Below are 21,596 nucleotides of genomic sequence, written 5' to 3' on the forward strand. Positions count from 1 at the left end.
CTGCTGTTTTCTATCTTAGAGCTTCGTTTTGAGTCACACGTGTAATTACCGCTGTCATTTATTCTGGGTTTTTGGAGAGCTATCCCATTCCATCTATGAAGACAAAAACAGCTGTCATAGCAGCCTACGCCTGATCCCAGCACTTAGAAAGAAGAGACAGGAGGATTAGAAGTTCAAAGTCATCCTCAGCTGTGTGTGAGGCCAGCCTGGGACACAAGAAACTGTGTCAAAACAAAATAAACAAAACAACAACAAAAAATTAGCCAATCAACCCAATAGACAAATGGCAAGACTTCTTTCTCTCCCTGTTGGAGGGTGTTTTTCGTCTTGGGGCTGGTTCAATGGGTAAAGTGCATTGTGCAAGCATGAGGACCTGAGTTCAGATCCCCAGCATTCACATAAAAGTCAGGAGTGGTGGCCCACATATATAACCCCAGTGCTGGAGGAAGGGTGGAAACAGAACTCCTGGCCATCCAGTCTAGCTGAAATGGTAAGCTCCAGGTTCAGTGAGAGACTGAAAATAAGGTGGGGAGTGACAGAAGATACCAGAAGTAGACCCCTATCTCTCCATTCCCCACACATGTGTACACACATGCACACACCAACATGTTCATATACATGCAGACACACTTCCCCACACATATGCACAACACACATGTGTACACCGACACACACATGCACACCCCCACATGCACATACACATCTGCATGAAGATATAGACACAAAAATATTCCCTCAAAAAATTAAAGCTTGTTTTGTTGTTGTTACCTATTCTTTTTTGTCTGTGTGCATACATGCTCATGGGAGGGTACACACATATGTGTGGATATACAAGTATATATGTGTGCTCACACATGTGGAGGCTGTAGTACAACCTTGGGTGCCACTCTTTAGTCATTATTTACCTTATTTTGAATCAGGGTCTCTCTCTGGCCTGAAGCTTATTCACTGGGTATAGCTGTCTGGCCATAATAAGCACCAGGGATCTGTTTTTTCTGCCTCCTAGGTACTGTGATCATAAGCCTGCCAACACTCACATATTTTGAAAATGTGGGTACTGGAGATTGATTTCTGATTTTCCTGCTTGTAAGGCAACCACTTTACAGACTGAATCAACTCTCCAGTCCAACTCTTTTATTCTCTTGCCTCTGCCTCCCATTGACCTTGGTCAGCTGGTCAAGGTCATAGAGGTCTAGGTGTCTGTTTGTAGCTTTCAGGACTGCTTAGATGACCTGCCTCTTTGCTCTCCCAACTGGCCTCTGCTCCAATCCATGCATGTCCTTCTCCAAAGTGTCCAGGCTATCCTGTCCTTTTAAAGAACAGCTCTTTGCTTTTTAGTGCGAGAACTCTGTTGGACATCAGGCCTCCAGCAGGCTGTCCATCTGCCTGGGCTATTTTCTCCCTCTTCCCTGAGCTCACTAAAGTTATTCTTTATTTCTTTATCACTTTCCAGATTCAGGCTTGTCTGCCAAATAGTCTCTAGGAACCTGTACCTCTCATGGTTATAACCAGGTACCTATGTAGTAAAGCCTGTCTCTCCATCAGTCAGCCAGCTTCATGATAATGGAGACAGCATCTACAGTATCTATCACAGCATCTAGTACAACAGTGCCCCGCAAAACCTTTTCTGAAAAGCTCTTAAAAAGTGTAGAGTGATGGGCATGGTGGCACGTGTTTGTAATTCCAAAATTGAGAGGTGGAGAGGATCAAATCATCCTCTAAAACAAGGAGCAGTCTCTGGCACTAGAAACATGGCAGAGATGGGCATGCACGCCTTCTACAGGCTCATGGATGCTTTGGACAGAAAACTATCTGAACTTCAAAGCCATCTAAGAAAAAGCATAGGTGAAACTGTTAGCCATTTAATGTTGAAGACAGTTCAATGAAAATAATGCAGATTACTCAGAGGTTAGGGGACACTGCTCTTCGGATGTGCTGCCGAAGCTATGTTTGCTGTTTAATGAGAGCTGATGTTGTTGACTGCAATAGTCCTGGCCCATAGTGGGTCTGCAGTAATATTTGTGGAAGGATCACTTTTGTTTTAAGTGAAGGCATGCTCTGTGGAGTCACCGTCTTTCTGTCTGTCTAGCAAGTAGGGGAGTGCAGCTTAACGATCCTGCTTGATGCTTCCATGAAAAGTGGCTTTAGCACATCTGAGTCCAGTGTGATTCTATTACATACCGGCTGTGTGGCCATGTTGAGTCACCTCACTCCTCTGAGGTACCACTTCCCTCCCTTGCCAATGGAGATAATTACTAGTACCTGCTTCGGTTTCTAGTAATGCCCCACTAAGGAGACTGATGGTACACTCCAACACAGACAAGGCAGGGGTGTGGAGATGGCTCAGGGAGTAGTACTCACTGAGCAAGCACGAGGACCTGAGTTCAGATGCAGAGCACCCATGTAAAAGAAGTCCAGAACTTTGCTGTGCATCTCTAACTCTAGCCCTGGGGAAGCAGAGACAGGCAAATCCTAGAGACTTTCTGGCCAGCTGGTCCAGCCAAACACAGGGAGCTTCAGGTTCAGTGGGAGACCTTGTCTCAAAAAACAAAACAGGATAGCAAATGCTAGAGGAAGACATCCAACATTGACCTCCAGTCTCCATGAGGGAGGGTGCAACTTAAAGTCTCTTCTAAGGTATGATGGCATCGCAAGGACTGACAAGGAGGATACCCAGCTTCCAGGAGCAGCAATTTGCAGGAGGCTTGGTGCATCCTGAAGCCAAAGGAAGCCCTTAACAGGGAGAGCTGTGGTTATGGGGATAGACACTGATGCAGGTAGAGATCCTTAGTGGCTTCCAAATGATGGTTTTTAAGGGAAGGAGCCTGGAAGCTCAGCAGTTTGACTTAGTAGTATATTAGAGATTATCAATAGTTCTTCCCTATCCTATGCTCAATGATATTAGTGGGTTGAAACCCACCAGTAGAAGCCCTCACAACACAGAAATGAGCAAATCCCACCATAAGTCAGGCTGATATCCTCCCAGGGAGCAGTGCCAGCTATCACAGGAACACACCTCTCCTACACCTAATGCCTCCTGCCTTCCCAGTCCCCATCAGTGCTTTTCTTCCAGATGAATTAATCTTGAGACAAACACTAAGGGAATAGATTATGCAGTTTTTACACATCAAACCCCTGGGTGCACAGCAGGGTGGGGTGGGAAATGAATCAGTAGTGGGCTAGCACACATAAGTGGAAAATAACCAGCACAGCTCTTAGGGATGGTGTGGAAGTCATTTAAGTAACAGCAAACATGGAAGCGCTTAGCAAACACTGAAGTATGTTCATTGTGTCCTTTCTTCATTTTCCAGTGTACTTTTGAGTTACAATATTTCCTGGGCTCCTGTGACCACAATGACCACAGGAAGAGAATGGCAAACTTCTTCCTTTTCTGCCATACCAGTACTATAAAGAGTGAGTCTGTCAGGCTGTGGTGGTGCACGCCTTTAAGCCCTACACCCAGAGGTAAAGACAGGCAGATCTCTGTGAGTTCGAGACCAGCCTGGTCTATAGAGCTGGTTCCAAGACAGCCAAGGCTACACACAGAGAAACCCTGTCTCAGAAACAAAATAATGAATGAATGAATAAGTAAATAAATAAATACAAACAAACAAACAATGATAGTATCCTTCTCTCCATTAGAATCCAGGGAACCTGGAAATTCAAGATCAAGGTGGCATAGTTCAGTGACCTTGGGTCTTGGTTCTGTCTCCTCCATTCTGATAGAACTTTGAGCTAAACAATGTCACCACATCACCACACCCGACAGTCTCCTGTGCAAACAAGTATGGTCACATATTTCAGCTCTGGGCCATGACCCAAAGTGTTGTAATGGTGACTGCCAGGGATGTTTCTTAGAACACCGAGACCATAACATGTGTGGGCTAGGGTCGGTCCAGTGTAACACATGGTGACTCCAGTTCCTTATTCTCACCTTGCACTGTGATGCTAGAGTCAGATGCCACATCCAGGGACCAGGAGATGACAGCTGTCTCCTGAGTCTGGTCATTTGGTGACAGGCAAGAGGAATCCCTAGTATCCCAGGACTCAACTTCAGCACAGTTGCCACACCAAGCCAGAACTCAGCTTTGAATGTGAAAATCAATGTGTCCTATGTTTAGAACCTGTTTTTTTTTGGGGGGGGTCTCATGTCCCAGAATTTATCCAACCCCACATACCAAGTCTTGACCAGGCTGCTGAGCACAGGTGGAGTGGACATCACGCTGAGCTCTGCAGTGTGGGCAGCGCTGGGGACATTGAGAAACATTGTCATCTACCCTGGGCTGGTTGGTGGGCAGCAGTATCCATGGAAGGAGTTGTGACGCCATAGCAGTACCAGTCCACCTGGGGCTGACATGGTGCACAGCTCAGTTGTTTCTCAATCTCCTCCTTAACCTGGGGCTTTTGTGTCTCCACCACAGCAGGGCTGTGGTACCTTGGGCATCACTCACACCCAGGAACTCATGTTGATAAACCTTGAGCACTGGCAGAGAGTAAGGCCTCTTGTCACTGCCATAGCAACTCTTGTTAGAACCAGAGATGAGATGATTTGGGAAGGTGGGAGATGAAGACACAATTTCTTAACACAAAGGATAGCTGGTCATCCTCCTGTGGATGTCATCAGCATGCGGAACAGCCAAGAGAATTGGCTGGGTGCCATCCAACAAAGAAGCAGCACATCACCAAGAGGGAGAAAGGCAGGTCAATGTCCTGGGCCAGGGACAGAGGCCAGATTTAAGGAGCAGCCTTTGCAGCCCAAGGGTGGCAGACAGCCCTAGGCAGTGCTCATGATTTCTAAAGGGGACCTGTGACCTTGCTTTGCCTTCTGGTGCCCAATCATTGATGATGTGACCCTCATAGAAAATGAAGTAAAAGGGGGCTGGAGAGATGGCCCAGAGGTTAAGAGCACTGACTGCTCTTCCAGAGGTCCTGAGTTCAATTCCCAGCAACCACATGGTGGCTCACAACCATTTATAATGAGATCTGGTGCCCTCTTCTAGCATGCAGACATACGGAGGCAGGATGTTGTATTCATAATAAACAAATCTTAAAAAAAGAAAATGAAGTAAAAACACAGAAAAGAGTTTATTTTAGAATAGCATCTGATACATAGTAATGCACAAATGTTATCTCCTTGCGGCTTCTATGTGTTCCAGGTAGGTGAGTGAGCCTAGGAATGTGTGTGTGTGTCATGACTAGGCCTGAGCTGGGAAACAGAACTCCATGGAAGGATATAGTAGCTGTTTTCGTCCTGGTACAGCAGCCTTACTGATGTGAACAAGGTCAACTCCAGCCCAGGACTCAGCTTTCTGAAAACTAAGTGATTGAAACAGATGGTTTCTCCGAGGACATTAAAGCAAATATTGGTTCCAGTAAGGTGCAAAATGTTTGCCATGTTCCTAGCAGCCTCTTGTCCTCACCTCTCTGGCTGTTCTGGGAATTCTTCAGCTAGGGTCTGCTGGTTGGAACTCTGTACATACTTAGGGAACCTGATGCAGGGAACAAATGGCAAGAACCCTCAGGGCTTAGAAGGCTCTGCCCATTGTGACATGAGCTCCCATTCCATACAGCAGTGGGCATTCTCCACTTCCCTGACTGGGCAGTAACTGAAAAGATTAGAGACAGTGGGTGGGAAGCTTTTCAGACGTATCATGATTGTGAGGTCATGGAGAGGTGAGGAAGCCAATCTCAGTACATCCAGCTTTTCAGAGAAGATGGCCAAAGGGAGGCAGTTCAACCCACCTTTGGACAAGGTTGGAAGATGGGTAAGGAAGATGGCATCCCTGGAAGCTTCCTCATGAATGTGGCTGTAATTGAGGGCACAGAACTGAGTTGGATTCCCTTCTGCTACCTATGGTAGCAGGACCTTTGAAGAGTCCCTTCCCTTGGCCTTGGTTTCTTTCCTGTCCAATGGGAAACTGGGCATTCTTTTGAGGACTGAGTGAATGTACATGAATCTGAGGGAGGCAGCCCAAACCTGTAACCCTAGTACTTGGGAGGCTGAATCAGGAGGATTGAGAGCTTCTAAAGATACCCTAGGCTACTTAGTAAGACACCATCTAAGAAAAAAACTAAAAAAGAAGGAGGAAGGACACACACAGAGAAGGGAGGCATGGGCATACAGAAGGGGGAAAGTGGGAATGAAGAAAGAAGGAAGGAAAAAGAAGTATGGAAAAGAGGAAAGAAAGGGAGGGAAGAGGAGAAGGAAGGAGAAGAAGCAAGAAGATGGGAAGAAGAAGGCGAATGGAAGAGGAAGAAGGGGAAAGAAGGGAAATGCTTGGTGCAGGGTGGACCCTTGAGGATGTTCACTGGGCAGCAACAGTCACCTGCTCAGCTGCTCCGGTTTCTAAATACCAGCCATCTAGCAGGACATCCCTCACTATATTGTGAGCTGTCTCATCTTCCTAGAGTATAAGCTCCATGGGGCCTTTGTCATTTTTCCTCAAATGCCACCTCAGTGGTGCTCCAGTAGTACTGAGACTAGGACCCAGTGCAGAAGGCACACTCAGGGTTTGCTGAACCAAGCATTCTTAAACTCCCAAGTCCTGTCCAATTCCCATCACCAGATGATGAAATGGACAGAGCCTAGGAGTGTGTCCTTGATCATAACTCAAACCCACAGGCTCAAGCTCTCCTGGCAAGACTTCTGTCTGTCGATATCACAAACAGCCCATCTGGGCATGCTGTTGTCCTAGTGTCTTCTAGAAACATTAGCATCTGTCCCCAATGTGAGGTCTTATCCTCTCAGCCTAAGGACTTCTCTAAGGACTTCTCATTTGCTCTTCAGTATGCACATTCCATGAGCTATCAGTTTTCCATGTCCAATTTCTTCAACTTGTTCACAAAAGGGGAATCCCTGTGTCTCTTCCACTTCCACATCCAAGAGGCAGAGTCTGAGAAAAGACTCGTGTTCGAAGCATAACATGGTGTGTGTGTGCGTGCGAGAGAGAGAGAGAGAGAGAGAGAGAGAGAGAGAGAGAGAGAGAGAGAGAGGGAGAGAGGGAGAGAGAGAAAGAGAGGGGGGGACGGAGGGAGGGAGAGAGAGAGGCAGAGATAGAGACAGAGAGAGGGGGAGGGAGAGAGAGAGGGGGAGAGAGACAGAGACAGAGAGAGGGGGGAGAGAGAGAGAGGGAGAGAGAGATTTGTGGAGTTTTTAAACATGTGTATGTGAGTAGTGTATGATCATGTTCATGTGTGTGGGCCAGTGCTGTGCACATGTGTTTGTGGGAGGCCCAAGATTGATGTCACATGAATCCTCCTTAATAACTGTTCCCCTTCCCTTATACATTGAGGTGGATGGAGTCTGTCATTTGAATCAGCAGCTGGCTGATTGGGTTAGTTAAACAGTCATCTTGCTCTGCTATGTCTGCCCCTTGAGTGCTGGGATGACAGGTGAGCTGGCACTCCAGCTCTGGTTCTAAAGCTTGCATAGCAAGAGGCAAGATCTCTAGTTAATCAGTCATGTCTCTAGCTCCCAAATGGAAATTTTTGTTTGTTTAAAAGAAAGAGGGAAAAGGAACAGATGTCAGCAAGTTTGGGTCTTTAGGGTTTATGATACTGCTTGAACTCTCTTTGGCATCATCTTAGACTAAGGCAAACAAGTTTCGCCTAATCTTAACTTTTAAAAATGTAAAATGAAATATACCAAAATTAGAGGGCTGCTGTGAGACTAACAAGATAATTCATTCAAAAGGACAAAGATAGGCAAAAATAGCCAATCAATACTTCCTAACTATAGTGTATCTCATATTAGTGTACACACACACACACACACACACACACACACACACACACAGAGAGAGAGAGAGAGAGAGAGAGAGAGAGAGAGAGAGACTGTAAACTTTGTTTTATTCCATTAAGATCAAAAGAGTAATCTGTGGAGTATATAAAATAAAACAGAAAAGTCTAAGTAAAATAAAATTTAATACCAGTATAAATATATGTTAGAATAAGAGGCAGAGACTGGGAAAACATTTTAATCAAATGGGAAATAGTGTCAGCCACATTTTAATTTTATTCTATTTTATTTTAGTTTGTTGATTTTTGAGATAGAGTTTTGCTACATAGCCCTGACTGGTCTGGTCTGGAACTCACTATATAGACCAGGCTGCTCCTAACTCACAGAGACCTGCCTGCCTCCAGCTGTGTCAGCCACATTGTCATAATGGCCCATGGTGAGAAAAATATGTTTCTTGGATTAGATAGCTTCGTTTCTGTCATCTAAATATCAGTTAGGATTGTGTTTGACTGACTAAAATGCTAACTACAGGAATAGACATGTAGCTCATCACTATAATGTACAGCCTGTGCTATATATTAGCATGTGCAAGCCCTGGGTTTGGGCTTTGATCATCAGCATAGTGGGGAGAGGGACTGATAGTGTCTTAATCAGACACAGATTTGTGCTTCTTCTTAAATAGCTACAAAGTGTAGAAGCAGATGAATTAGAGGTGGGACTATTTCAGGGAACTTTTCAGAGCTCTGTGTTTTTTCCAGCTTTCTGTTCAGCCATCTTCATTGCCAAGCTGGTCCTCTCCATGCAGTGGTGAGTCTACACTCCAGGCAGGAAAACAAGAAGATCAAGGGACAATAGATCAAGGGACAACAAAAGGAATCTGTCTTCTCAGGTTACTCCCTTTATCAGAAAAACAATACTTTCCCCAGGAGCCTTGCAGGCTCATGGGTTCGCATAGCCAAGATAGCTGCAAGGGAGTACAGGAAGTTTGTTTATTTAGCTCAACTACATTGACATTCCAAGTGAAGTCAAGCTCTATTTTGGGAGATAAAGTGAGAATCCACACCTCATGGATCAACATTTCTAAGCCCATCAAGGCAGCTTGGTACCCAGGAGACAGGAGAGGCACTGTCTATCCACATCCTTAGCCTGTCCACACCCTTAGCCTAATGAGCCTCTGGCAAAGTCCTCCCTGCTGTCAGCACTTAAGAGCATGAGAAGAATAGTGCTGATCATGAAGCTTCCAGAAGGAACTTTAGATGAGTTGGGAAAATTAAAGAAACCGTTGGCTGTGAGTCAGCTGCGGCCCATCTGCGAGGACAGTAATTGTCCCATTAGAGGTGACAGTCATTTTATAGTTGACCTTGCTGGTTGTAATCTGGGGCTGTTGCTGGGCAGGAAAGGCTTTCTTTTCCTACTACTTACTTTCCTTTTCCTATTTAATATTTCAGTCATTGAGTGATCGAAGGCAGTGAAAATTTCACCACCAACTAGTTAAAAAGCTGTATTTCATGGTTGCACTATCTAACAGAAGGGTTTATTCCACAGCTATCGTCCTATAGCCATTAAATATATATTTTAAAAGAGCGAAATTAAAATGCCAGAGCCATATTTTTTTAAACAGTGATTCAGTACACAGACCAGCAGAATACAAATGAACTCAAGTCAGTTGTCAGCTGATGTGAGCCATTGTACCTGCTGTCTGAGCAGCCTCCCACCAGCCTGGTCTCATGGCTTTTCCAAGGAGGTTTCGACTTAGTGGGAAGGAGGGAAAACAGAGAGGATCCACTTGGAGCCTGCTTGCACTATTTATGTTTATCTTTAAAAGTGACTGAGGGGGATAGAGAGGAGGGAGTGGGGAATAGGAACATGAGGGATTGAGATGGTCGAGATGGGGGAAGGACAGAGAGGGAAAGCAGCAAAAGAGATATCTTTATAGAGGGGCCATTATGGGGTTAGGGAGAAACCTGGTGCCAGGGAAACTCCCAGGAATCCACAAGGTTGATCCCAACTAAGACTCATAGCAATACCGGAGAGGATGCCTGAATTGGCCTTCTCCTATAATCTGATTGGTGACTACCCTAATTGTCATCATAGAACCTTCAGTAACTCATGGAAGCAGATGCAGAGATACACAGCCAAGCACTGGGCCGAGCTCTGAGAGTCCAGTTGAAGAGAGAGAGGAGGGATTATATAAGCAAGGCAGGGGTTAAGATCATGACAGGAAACCCAGAGTCAGCTGACCTGGGTTAATGGGAGTTCATGGACTCTGGACCAACAGCTAGGGAACCTGATGGGACCTAGGACCTCTGCATGTGAATGGCAGTTGTGTAGCTTGGTCTGTTTGCAGGCTCCCTAGCAGTGGAACCAGGATCTGTCTCTGACACGTGAGCTGGCTTTTTGGAACCTATACCCTATAGTGGGATCCTCACTCAGCCTTGATGCAAGGGGAAGGAGCTTGGTCCTGTCTCAACTTGATATGATAGGCCTTTGATTTCCATGAGAGAACTTTTCTTTTCTGAGGAGTGGATGGAGGGGTAGAAAGGAGGTTGGGGGAGGGAATGGGAGAAGAGGAGGGAGGAAGAACTGTGGTTGGTACGTGAAATAAATTATTTAATTAAAAAAGTGACTAGAGATCAGCAGGTAAGGGCACTTACCATGCAAGCCTACAACCTAGGTTCAATTTCTGGAATCCTGTCAAGGTAGAAGAAGAGAATCAACTTCACAGAGTTGTTCTTGGACATTCACATACATACACACATCATGCATGTGCATACACACGGTAATAAAAGTAAACAATTAACATTGTTTAGGGCCTTAGGAAATAGCTCAATCAGCAAGGTGTTTGCCTTGCAAGCATGAGGGCCCAAGTTTATTTCCCTGATCCCGTATAAACAAATGGTTATGGTAGCACCAGTTCGTCGCCAAGTGCTGGGGAGGTGGAGACAGGCAGATCCTGGAGGCTTACTGGTCAACTAGCCTATTCTTTCTTTGCAGGCCCTGAGTCCCAGTGACAGATTCAGGCTCAAAACATGCACACACATGAACAATAATAACTTGAAAACTCTTTTAAACTTTAATACAGAACTAATTCGAAACATACGTAAGTTGGTTGAGAACTTTCTAGTGTATGTGATTAAGTGAGGAAAGCAAGGCACACACCATGGGCAGCAGTATCAGTCCTGTCACATATAACATACAAGAGCTCAGTCAGTGTAGCTATCTGGAGTGGTGGTGAAGGCAACAAGGGGGGGAAGGGAAGGCAACAAAAGGTTTGTGATAAATAAAAAGGCATTCAAAAGCCAGTGGTGGTGGCACACACTTTTAATTCCAGCACTCGGGAGGCAGAGGCAGAGGCAGGTGGATCTCTGTGAGTTCAGGACAGCCTGGTCTACAGAGCAAGTTGCAGGACAGTCAGAGCTACACAGAGTAACCCTGTCTCAAAAGACTACCAAAAAATTCATTGTTTAGGGATGACATCAGTCATACCACACAGCCACATGTGATTTCTAAAATTATGAAACATTTTAATTTTTTTTTTGGTTTTTCAAGACAGGGTTTCTCTGTATTGTTTTGGAACCTGTCCTGGAACTCACTGGGTAGACCAGGCTTGGTCTGGAACTCACAGAGATCCACCTGCCTCTGCCTCCAGAGTGCTGGGATTAAAGGCCTGAGCCACCAATGCAGGGCTCGAAACATTTTAATTCTTATATTGCGCATATGATACAATGTGTCCAAACAACCCATATGTAGAATTGTATATCCATATCAGGATTCTATACTCCATTCTATACTCGCCTTCAAAGCACTAAGGGGACAGGGTGGTGGTGAAGAATTTAGGATAATGTCATCCCCTCTACTTCCTTGCTTTCTTTTTACTTCTTATTTTGATACAGGCTCTCACTGAGTTGCCCAGGCAGGCCTTGAACTTGTAATCTTCCTGTCTCAATCTCTTATGTAGTGGCTCACAGTCTTGTACTGCCAGACCTGCCTGTTTCCCTATGTTTTTCCTCAATCGAGTTTTTAACACCAAACGTATACATTACAAGTCTCACCAGGAACAGATTGATGGGGCCCCATAGGCCGTTTCTTATGTCACAGGAAGGTCTGCATGCATAAAGCCAATGGTTTTGCCTGGTGGTCTTGGTGTCACTGCTCTCCTTCTTCTCAGCCCACAGGCAGCCACTGAGAGTATTTGGTGGTGGTTCTTTTTTCTACCGTGTTCTTCTGTTATTTTATGTGCACAGGTTACTCATTCACATCAGTGGTGCCGGGTTATACATCTGTGAGTGTCATACTCCAGTGCCAGGAAAGGAGAAGGTCACGGAACCTGGGAGGTTGAAGAGAATTGGAAAACTGAAGATTCATAAAGACATATTCCATATACTAGACAGGGAGCTACTGGAAGGCACCCAGGCACACACTGATACCACTAGCCACATACAGGCAGGTGACACATGATCCTGAAGACAAAAATAAACAGCCTGGAAAAGGTAGACTCAAGCCTTTGACATCAAGGCCACAGAATCTCCACAAAAAGTACTCTGCTAGGCATAGTTACACGACATATCACGTAACTGCTCACTTTTGGGGTTCCCAGGACATCTATTATCACTCAGTTTTGTGCTGACTCACAGTCCTCCAATGTCCTGTGTCAATCATATTTTAGCTGACTCATACTAGATAGCCATATCAGCACCATGTTGTCTAAACACAAAACTGACCTTTATGGCCCTCTGTTCTCAATAATACCTCCTTCTGTTTCTTTCTTCTGTCCACTCTGCTAAGTCCTATGTGTCTTCTAGCTTCTTTACAGCTGGAGAAAATACCTACAATATTGATTAAATTCGTAACACAATCTCCCAGCCTACTTACTTAGCACAATCTTTCACAGATGTCAATCAAAAGCCACCCGAACACACAGTTGTATCATAACTTGGAGGAATGGAGACATAATTACAGTTAGCCAATGTCTTTATACTTCAAAATGGAAGAGAGTGGTTGGAGAGATGGCTTTGTTGGTAAAACACCTTGAAAGTGCAAGGACATGAGTTTGATCCCCAGAACCCACATACGAAGCTGGGAATGGTGGCACATGGTTGCAATCCCAGATAGAAGCAGACAGGAGATCTTCATGTTGACCAGCTAGTCTACCATGCTTGACAACTTCTAGGGTTCTAGGGTTGAGAGTTGATCCAGTTTTGAGGACATAGGCTGGGCACTAGGCTCCACGTACCAGGAATCCCAGGCCAGGGGAGGACCTCAAACTACACAGTTCTGCCGTCTCCCAGTACCTCCACTTCCACTCTTTCCCAGAATGGAAACATTTCCAAGTTCCCCGAGACCTTGAATAAGAAGAGCCCCCTGGGGCTTGAAATGTTTGTTTGGAAGGAATACTTCAAAGTTACATGGGTTTTTACCATTCCCCCAGCACTCCAGAAGTGCCCAAACTGTGTTTTAGTCACTTTGCAGAGGAAGTCCACACTTGGCACACAGATTCAGCTGTGTCTGGTTCTAATCAAGCCATATGTTGTGTTTCCAGTTCCCTCATGTTGGACTGGTGCAGAAGACGCCGGAATCCGTCACAAGCACTACCCTGAAAGAAATCCGCTGTCCGTACTTGTCTCAGCAGTTGGAGAGGAAGCTGCCACCGATATACAAAGTCCGAGAAAAAGTAAGATGAGCTTGGGTCTAGCATTTTGGTCAGACCATCAACTCCTTTGCCCATTTGCCATGGTTCCCTGTGATGTATCCAAATGCTCTGCAGCTAGAGCTGCCTCCTGGTCCAGACAATGAGCTGGCATTCTCCACAGGAACCTTTAGTCATTAACAGTCATGGTCTGCCTCCCTGGTCTGTTCATGAGCTCGGGCCTTGGTGGTGAGAAGGAGGAAGAAGAATGGTTTTAATATCAACTGCACTCACTGTGAGCCTCAACTCAGGCACCAGGCTTCTGGGAACCCAGTCTCAGGTTGGTTCCCAAGCTGTCAAAAGTCCTTGCCAACATTTGGTTCTTTGCATCTATGCACTTTGGCCTTCTTACCTCCAAAGATATTTTGAAAGAGAAATTTTCCAATTTCAGAGATTTGGTAACAGGGGTGAATTTGGAAGAAGCCCCAGGCCTGCCTACTTCCCTTCTCCTGTGCTCCATGCTGGTGATGGACTTCATTAGCTTTACCAAGAAGTTCCTTTGTCCCATCCCTCTTCCTTTCCCATCACTGTGCCCCAGTCTGAGGGCATCTTATAGTTCTGACATGTACTTTTTCATCTCTCTTCTGTTCCTCTCCAGCTAGCAGCAAACAAATGCTTCCCCTTCTCTGTGCATGACAATCGCTACAGCTTTGAGAACTCTGGATACTATTTTGACTCTGTGAGTACTTCCTTGCAAACTAGTAGGGCCTCAGGGACAGCACAGTGATAGAACTCTCGCCTGGCGTGCAGGAGGCCTAGGGGCCCGTCGCTAGCACAGTAAGCAGGCAACTGGTAGAATGGGGAGCAGTGATGGGTCTCTTGATTTCCAAGGTGCACAAGTTACAGAGAGACACGTGTTCCTTAAAAGAGGAACAAAGCCAAAACGGCTCAGGGTCTTCAACAAGACACCTGAAAGGTCACAAAACAAAAGCCCCCTCTTGAAGCTCTCACAGTTGGCTGGAGGGTTTGAGCCTGAAGAAGCCTTCTGCCTCCATTCAAGCATAGACAGGCCATGCTTACAAAGTGTCCTCCTTTGGAATTGTCTCTTTTGAGATTCTTCGAGTTATTCCAGGGGTGGGAAGTCCCCTGCCACTGTAGAGTTTAAGGTCTTGTTAACAGTTTAACATAGCATTGGGTAGAGAAATATTACACAAGCTGTGAGTATAATTTTCAAAGTTCTGGTAGCAACAGGAAAATCTAAAAACCAGGTAAAATAGATGGTCTACTTAAAAAGTTTCAACCTTATGATACTGTGAAAATAACAGATTTGGTAAAACTTCAGACTTAGAATTTTGCCTTTTTCTTGGGCTAATGCCAGGTATAAAGTATTTGGTATCTGTGTTTCTTGTGAGGCTGTGTCATTGGCATTAGGTCACACCTCCCAGCTAGCTACGCAAGACACCACAAGACAAATTTAATGTTCTACAGTGTAATATGTTATCAAGTTAGGTCAGGTGGGCCAGATGCATCTTGTTTCTATAAAAAATAATTTTTTATTGTTTGGGAATTGCATACATGTACATAATATGTTTTGATCTAACCTACCTCTACCCTTCCCCTCCAATTCCTCTCCTATCTCTGTGGCCACTTTTTTTTTTCTTTCAACTACATGTGCTCTGTTTGAAACCTACGAAGGCCACACCAGATGAACTTTCAGCTTAGAATATTTTCAGCTTCCATTGGGTTTATTGGATCATAAGTCCACGGGCATTTGCATATTTTATTTAACCCAGTATTTCCCCTGGATTATCAGTTCAACATGTAATAGAGCAATTCACATGAAATTATACAAATTGTTAAGCTTTAAAGCAATTGAAATCTTTTTACATTTACTGTGTGTGGCTGTGGGTGTCAGCATGCGTGGGTGTGGATGGAAGTCTGAAGACAACTTGCAGGAGTTGGTTCTCTCCTTCCACCATGTGACTCTGGGGATGGAGTTTAGGTCTTCAGGCATAATGTAAAAACCCTTTCCTGCTGAGGCATCTCATCAGCTCCATAAAAATTATAACCAGCTATTTTACATTCTCCTTTTCAAACTAAGTCCTTAAAATCTGATTTACATGTTACTAATCTCAAGTTAAACTGCTCACATTCAAGCACTCAATCACTAGTGGCCAGTGGCTGCTGCACTGGACACCACAGGTTAGCGTATCTTAGGCAGACGCATGTGTTGGGCAAGCTTCAGGAACACTTACCAAACTTGACAAGCCACATGACAAAGGTGCTGTTAGCAACACCCTTTGTTTATTAAGGCTTTAAGACACACCAGTGTTTTGTATTATCTTGTTTAAGCCTGGTAGCACTCTGGTGGGCTAATTACTCTTATCCTTGATTTAGAAATGAGCAAACTGAAATACACTGAGATGAAACACCATGCCCAGAGAAACCTTTCCCTCCACATGACTGTCTTCCAAGTAAACATGAGTAGCTTAACCTAAAAACCTGCTTTCCTTTGGCAGCGTATTGAATACAGAGTCATAATTTTTACCCTTCCCTCTTTAAGTGAAGTGTTTAACGTTTTCTTTATAATAAAATGTTTGTTTTATTTTACTCTATGTGTATAAGTGTTTTGTCTGCATGAATGTCTGGGCATCATACCAGCACATGCATACCTGGTGCCCATGGAGGTCCGAGGAAGGAGTCAGATCCTCTGGAACTGGAGTTATAAATAGTTGTGAGCCACCACGTGGATGCTGGGAATCAAACCTAGGTCTTCTGCAAGAGCAACAAGTGCTCTTCACTACTGAGTCATCTCTCCAGCCCCACTTAATGTGCTTTCTAAGTTGCCACAATGACGTATGCTCATCAAACAAGTCAAGTAAGTGATGGTGAGATGACTCAGTGGGTGCTTGTTGCCAACCTGAAGAGACAGTGAAAAAAAGAACAAACTTGCACAAGCTGTCCTCTGACCTACACACACACACACACACACACACACACACACACACACACACACACACACACACACATTTTTAAAAAGTCAACCCAGATTTACATAAAATTCCAAATAAAATTTGCATCCTCATTTCCCTTTCAACACCTTAGCCTGTGATTAACTGCTGGTCAGGGGCTAGTGGACAGATCCACAGAAGCCTGTATCTTGTTAATGACACAAGCAGGCTTAGACCCGCACATCTTCCCAGGGTGATGAGAGCCTCCGGGAAGGTTCCAGATGTTTCCCAGCTTTCTGTGTTCTAGAATAGCTTACATATCCTTAACATTTGGATTTGTAGTTTATGGTAGTTTGATAGAACTTGCCCACAGGACCCAGGACAGACCTGGTAGATCAATGGAGTTATCTACTGCACAGGCAGCAATGGCTAAATAATATGGTTCATGAATCTGCTTAGGTTTGATACACTTTTTAGAACAAGGGTTTTGAATTTTACCTTGACTACTAGTCTATTCAAACTTCCTACTTTTTATTGCATAGAGTTTTGATGGGGGAAGTCCTGTGTATATGTCAATAAAGCACTGTTGGCCAATAGGGAAGCAAGACAGGTGGGGCTAGGTATCGAGGAGGACTCTGGGTAGGAGAAACACAGGAAGTCAAGATATAGCTGCCATAGGGATAAGAAGCCTGGAAACTTTGCTCCGGTAAGAGAAATACTTAGATTAACAATTATGGGGTAAATACTTAAGTCAGAGCTAGCCAGTAAGAAAAAGCAAGGCCAACAGCTTCATAATTAATATAGCCTCCTGTGTGTTTATTTGGGACTGATGCGGCTCTGGAACCAGGCTGGCCGGAAGGCTTCTCTTTACAGTTTAACGATGTGTTTGCCTAAAAATTTATCTAGTCCATTTCAAACTTAATGGTATAATGTCAATCAAAGCACCTGTACTTCTCTATTTAAAATATTCTTCATTTGACAGTTGAATTCAAATGTTTGTCATTTCTGTTAATGAGATTATTAAAACTATGAATATTCTCTAGTTCTGGCTATACCAGGAGGATACTATTATTCAAATCTAACTAATAATTCTAATATTGTTCCATTATCTGAACAGAGCTAAAGCTTTCTGAAGCAGTTGCTTTTTTCTTGGAGAAATGTGCAATCATTTTTATATCCAGAGGGTAGTACCTTTTAATACACTTCTTAAACATTTACACTTGAAGGTAACTATTAGGAAAACATTGGAAGTCAGAACGAGCAAATAAATGAAAAAAAACATTTAGGCAAACACATCATTAAAATCTGTGTTAATCAGACCTAATTTGTCTGATTAACATTTGCCTCCAAATAATCTTTATTCAATTTTTAAATTCTCTTTTAACAGAGTTATTTGAAAGATTCTGATGTGGTTAGAATTAGTTAGGTTACTTATTTGTTGCTGATATCTGATTTTGGCATTACATTAAGTTTCATGGAGGACACTCTGATTGTGCCTGTTTGAATAGTAGAGATTGTTTTTGCATGTGATTAATTTTAAAGTGTCACACTAGTAATTAAAAAGATTATATAGTTCCTCATTTAATTACAAAATTATTGAATGAGGATTGTTAATTATGTTATAAAATATTTCTTACTCTTTGTCTTGGTCTGTCAATTTCTGCTTCTAAGAATTACTGTTAAATTTCAACACCTTTTGGGTTTTCTTTAAATAGTTTGGTATCATGCCTTGTTGTATAAAAATTCATGATTGCTTTATTTTTATCTTGATGGCTTTGCCATTTATCACTGTGAGTATCTGTTATATTTGTTCACTGTGTAAAGATGTATTGATGTGATTGGTGTAATAAAAACTGAACAGCCAATAGCTAGGCAGGAGGTATAGGCAGGATTTCTGAGGAGAGAAAAGAAGAGAAGGAAGAATATAGGCATGCAGGAAATGCCAGGAAACAGAGAGGAAATAGGAGGTGCAAGATGGAAGAGAAGTAATGTCACATGATAGAACATAGATTAATAAAAAATGGGTTAATTTAAGTAATGAGAGCTAGTTAGGAACAAGCCTAATCTATAGGTCAAGTTTTCATAACTAATAACAAGTCTCTGTGCCACCATTTGGGAACTGGCTGGAAGGACAGAAAAAGGCTTGTTAAAAGTATCTTCAGCCTATGTGTTTCTTTAGCCATGGATCCTTTCTTGCATGTGTTGCACTACAAAGTGCAGTCCCTTCATTTTTATGAATTACAGAATTCTTTTGCTAATTCTTTGAGAATTTTGCAATACATATGGTGTATTGATCATATTCACCCCACTCTTTCCCTAAGTCCTCTGAGATCCACCTCGCAGCTCCCTACCCATTCCAACTTCATGCCCTTTCCACCTACCATGGCCATACTTTTAAAGAAAATAGAACCTCTGTCTTCCAGAAGCCATCAACTCTTTGTAACTCCTCAGCTTGGGGTGGGAGCCACTGAGTCCCTGCCTACTCCATGCTGGACTGTTGACTGGCTTGATCTTGTCTTATGCAGGCAACCACAACAGCTGTGAGTTCATCAGTCCTGTCAGGTTCAGGGCACAATGTTTCACCTTGGTCCTCCCTGATCTCTGGCTCTTATAGTCTTTCTGCTCTCTCTTCTACAACAGTCCCAGAGTCTTGGTGGGAGCGGGAATGATATAGATATCCCAATTGCATCTTCATGAACTTTAGCCATCCTGCTTGGGTTTGTCTTTCAATATAAATGAAGTGCAGCCCAATTAAAAAGAAAAACAATACCCAAGAGTCACTGTTTCCCCGTATAAGAATTTAAGCCATTCACATTACTATGACAGTTACATGTTTTACACCTGTCACTCACTTTCTATCTCTTATCTATAATATCTCTTTTTGTTCTCTCTTCCCACAATGCTCTATCAGTTGAATTTATTTGCTTATTCTGATTTCTGCTGATTTTTTACTAATAGTTATGTTTAAAATGTATACTAATAAGGTACTATTCTCTGGATGCAAAATGAACACCTGCAGACTTCCCCTAGGATAAAGAGGGCCTGGGCCTTATTTCTATTCTTTCCTCTCTGGGGCTGGTAGGGTGGTGGCCTTGGCTGGCTTCTCGCAGTCTCCAGATGAGCCCTGAAGGGGCTTCCATCTGCAGCTCAGCCACTGGTCCTGATTACTCCAGTTTGACTAAAACCCTACAACTTTCCTCCAGTCTACCCTCTCACCTCTCTTCCTCCCTTCCCTCCTCCTCCCTTTCCCTTTCATGCCCAGGCACTTCCCGCTCTCTCCCTCTTGTTCCTTCCTCTTAATTCTCCAATGTATTTCATGGCCACACGTTCAGAAAGTACTTTGAGGTATATTGCTGGCTGCTTTCCTTGCAGCTCTTCCCTATGTTGTGTTTTTTCTTTTCATTTTGCTGGCGTATCCTCAGATAACTTCTCCAAAAGATGTAATGTGCCCAACATCTTCTCTTTGTCTCCCAAGAGCATCTCGCCTCCTCTCTTCCCTGCCCTAACCTCTGGTCTGTACAGACTGTATCAGGAGCCATTGCACTGCTCCTGGATATTTCCCCACACTCTAGCTTCGGTATGTAAATGTAGTCATCTTGGGTATCTGTGAGGATTGGTTCTGGAGCCCTCTGTTGGTACCAAAATCAGCAGATGCTTGTCTCTTATAGACAGTGGCAAAGCATTTGCACATTGTCCAACATGCATATCCTCTAGACTAGTTACTATGTATTGTAAATGCTGTGAAAATAGTTTTAATATTGTTTAGGGAATTATGATAAAGGAAAAGCCTATGCATGTTCAGTTCAGATGTAATTAAAGTATTTTTGGTACACACACACACACACACACACTTTCCATTTGACTTACGTAGATTTGAGGTTGAAGTAGGGAGGCAGATGCCAGCTGTGGTACTTTGTAGACTTCTCTTACATTCTGATTCAAGCATCCTGTCAGGCCCTGTTGCCATCTGGCTGATGGGCTGTTATGAGTAGTCAGCCTCATTGTATTGGTGCAGAGTCTGTGTAACCTGGTGTCTATCTCTTTTCAGTTCTTTGTGCCAACATCCATTTTCTTTTTTCTTTTTCACCCCATTGTGATGAATCAACTGTTTAAGTTTGAATACATGATTCTCAGGTTCACATGTAAGGTGCCAACTGCTAACAAGCAAGCCTGTGAGCAGAGGCCAGAGATCTTGCTCCCTCTGGGAGATGTCATAGGGTAGGAAAAGAAGCCAATCTGCCAGCTCCTCGGAGGCAGCCAGGAGTGGTGCTTCCCTGGGAAGTGATGGTGCTTAACAGGATATATATGGCTGAGGTCCCTCTGGTTTTACCTTCCTTGTGTTTAAAAGCCCAGTCCCCTCCATTGCAAAGGAACACTGAGAACAACAAAAGGATACTGCCAGGATGTTGTTTACTTTTGATATTCAACGGGTTGGCTTTTAGAATGGTTGTCTCATGTATACATTTAAACATATGTATGCCATTTTCTGGTTTCATTGACATCCTCAGAACTATGTGACCTTGTGCATCTATCTCTCCCTTAATTTTGTCCTTCCTCCCTAGGGCTTGGGACGAAAGAAGATCTCCCCTGATAAAAGGCAACACCTTTCTAGAAATTTCAATCTCTGGGCCTGTGACTATATCCCATCCCAGTGTGATGGTCTTTCAAATAACCAAACATCATATGTGCATAAGGAAGCCGCGGTAATCTCAACTTTCCGACGTTTTCCTAGATGTTACGAGGAAAGATGGAGTGCCTTCAAGTTTGTTCCCAACCAAAGTTCTACAGAGTCTTTGAAAAACAAGTCAAATAAGGAGTTTTCTGTTGACACAAAGGCTGCCTCTCCACAGGAGCCCTAATCCTTCCAGAAGATTCTTGATGAGGTTTGTGATGTCATCTCATCAGGCACTCACAAAGTATATGTCTCTGAACCAACACTTTTGTGATTTTAGTAAGGTTGAAGATATTCAAATTCTTACCAAGCTGTGTGTGGCTATATGTACCTGTAAATAAACTGCTAAGATTGTCACGTTTACCTTTGGAGGAGTTAAAATATTATGTAACTCATATATGATTAAATTTTCATTCTGAAATTCCAAACAATGCAGAGGAGGCAAAAAACAAAACAAAACAAAACAAAAAACCCTTGATTCTGTTTCAAATCCAGCCCTTGTCCGGCCACTAAAAGTCATTCAACTACTTGTTTGAATTCTATGTATGTGCAGTCAGATATGTGCATATAGATCCATGAAAGCTTGAGCAGACGCTGTCTCACCATTTG

General features: G+C 43.6%; 1 protein-coding gene across 2 annotated transcripts; it reads left to right on the plus strand.

Moving 5' to 3' along the window:
* Window positions 1-5,560: 5,560 nt before the first annotated feature.
* On the plus strand, window positions 5,561-21,348 carry Tex36 (testis expressed 36). 2 transcript variants are annotated; one of them, XM_005063363.3, is made up of 4 exons: window positions 5,563-5,765; window positions 13,278-13,409; window positions 14,023-14,103; window positions 20,878-21,348. In XM_005063363.3, the coding sequence occupies exons 1-4, from the start codon at window positions 5,652-5,654 to the stop codon at window positions 21,172-21,174; spliced, it is 624 nt and encodes a 207-aa protein (XP_005063420.3). In that variant the 5' UTR covers window positions 5,563-5,651; the 3' UTR covers window positions 21,175-21,348. The 2 variants fall into 2 exon arrangements, with proteins under 2 accessions (XP_040589003.1, XP_005063420.3); XM_040733069.1 differs by lacking the exon at window positions 14,023-14,103 and having other exon boundaries at window positions 5,561-5,765.
* The last annotated feature ends 248 nt before the right edge of the window (window positions 21,349-21,596 follow it).

Source organism: Mesocricetus auratus, unplaced genomic scaffold (assembly GCF_017639785.1).
Source record: "Mesocricetus auratus isolate SY011 unplaced genomic scaffold, BCM_Maur_2.0 Super-Scaffold_4256, whole genome shotgun sequence".
NCBI lineage: Eukaryota > Metazoa > Chordata > Mammalia > Rodentia > Cricetidae > Mesocricetus > Mesocricetus auratus.

Coding starts and splice junctions, on each gene's coding strand:
- Tex36 (XM_005063363.3), top strand. CDS start 5,652: ATGATTGTGAGGTCATGGAGAGGTGAGGAAGCCAATCTCAGTACATCC. Junction 13,410..14,022: donor TATACAAAGTCCGAGAAAAA/GTAAGATGAGCT, acceptor GTTCCTCTCCAG/CTAGCAGCAAACAAATGCTT. Junction 14,104..20,877: donor CTGGATACTATTTTGACTCT/GTGAGTACTTCC, acceptor CTTCCTCCCTAG/GGCTTGGGACGAAAGAAGAT.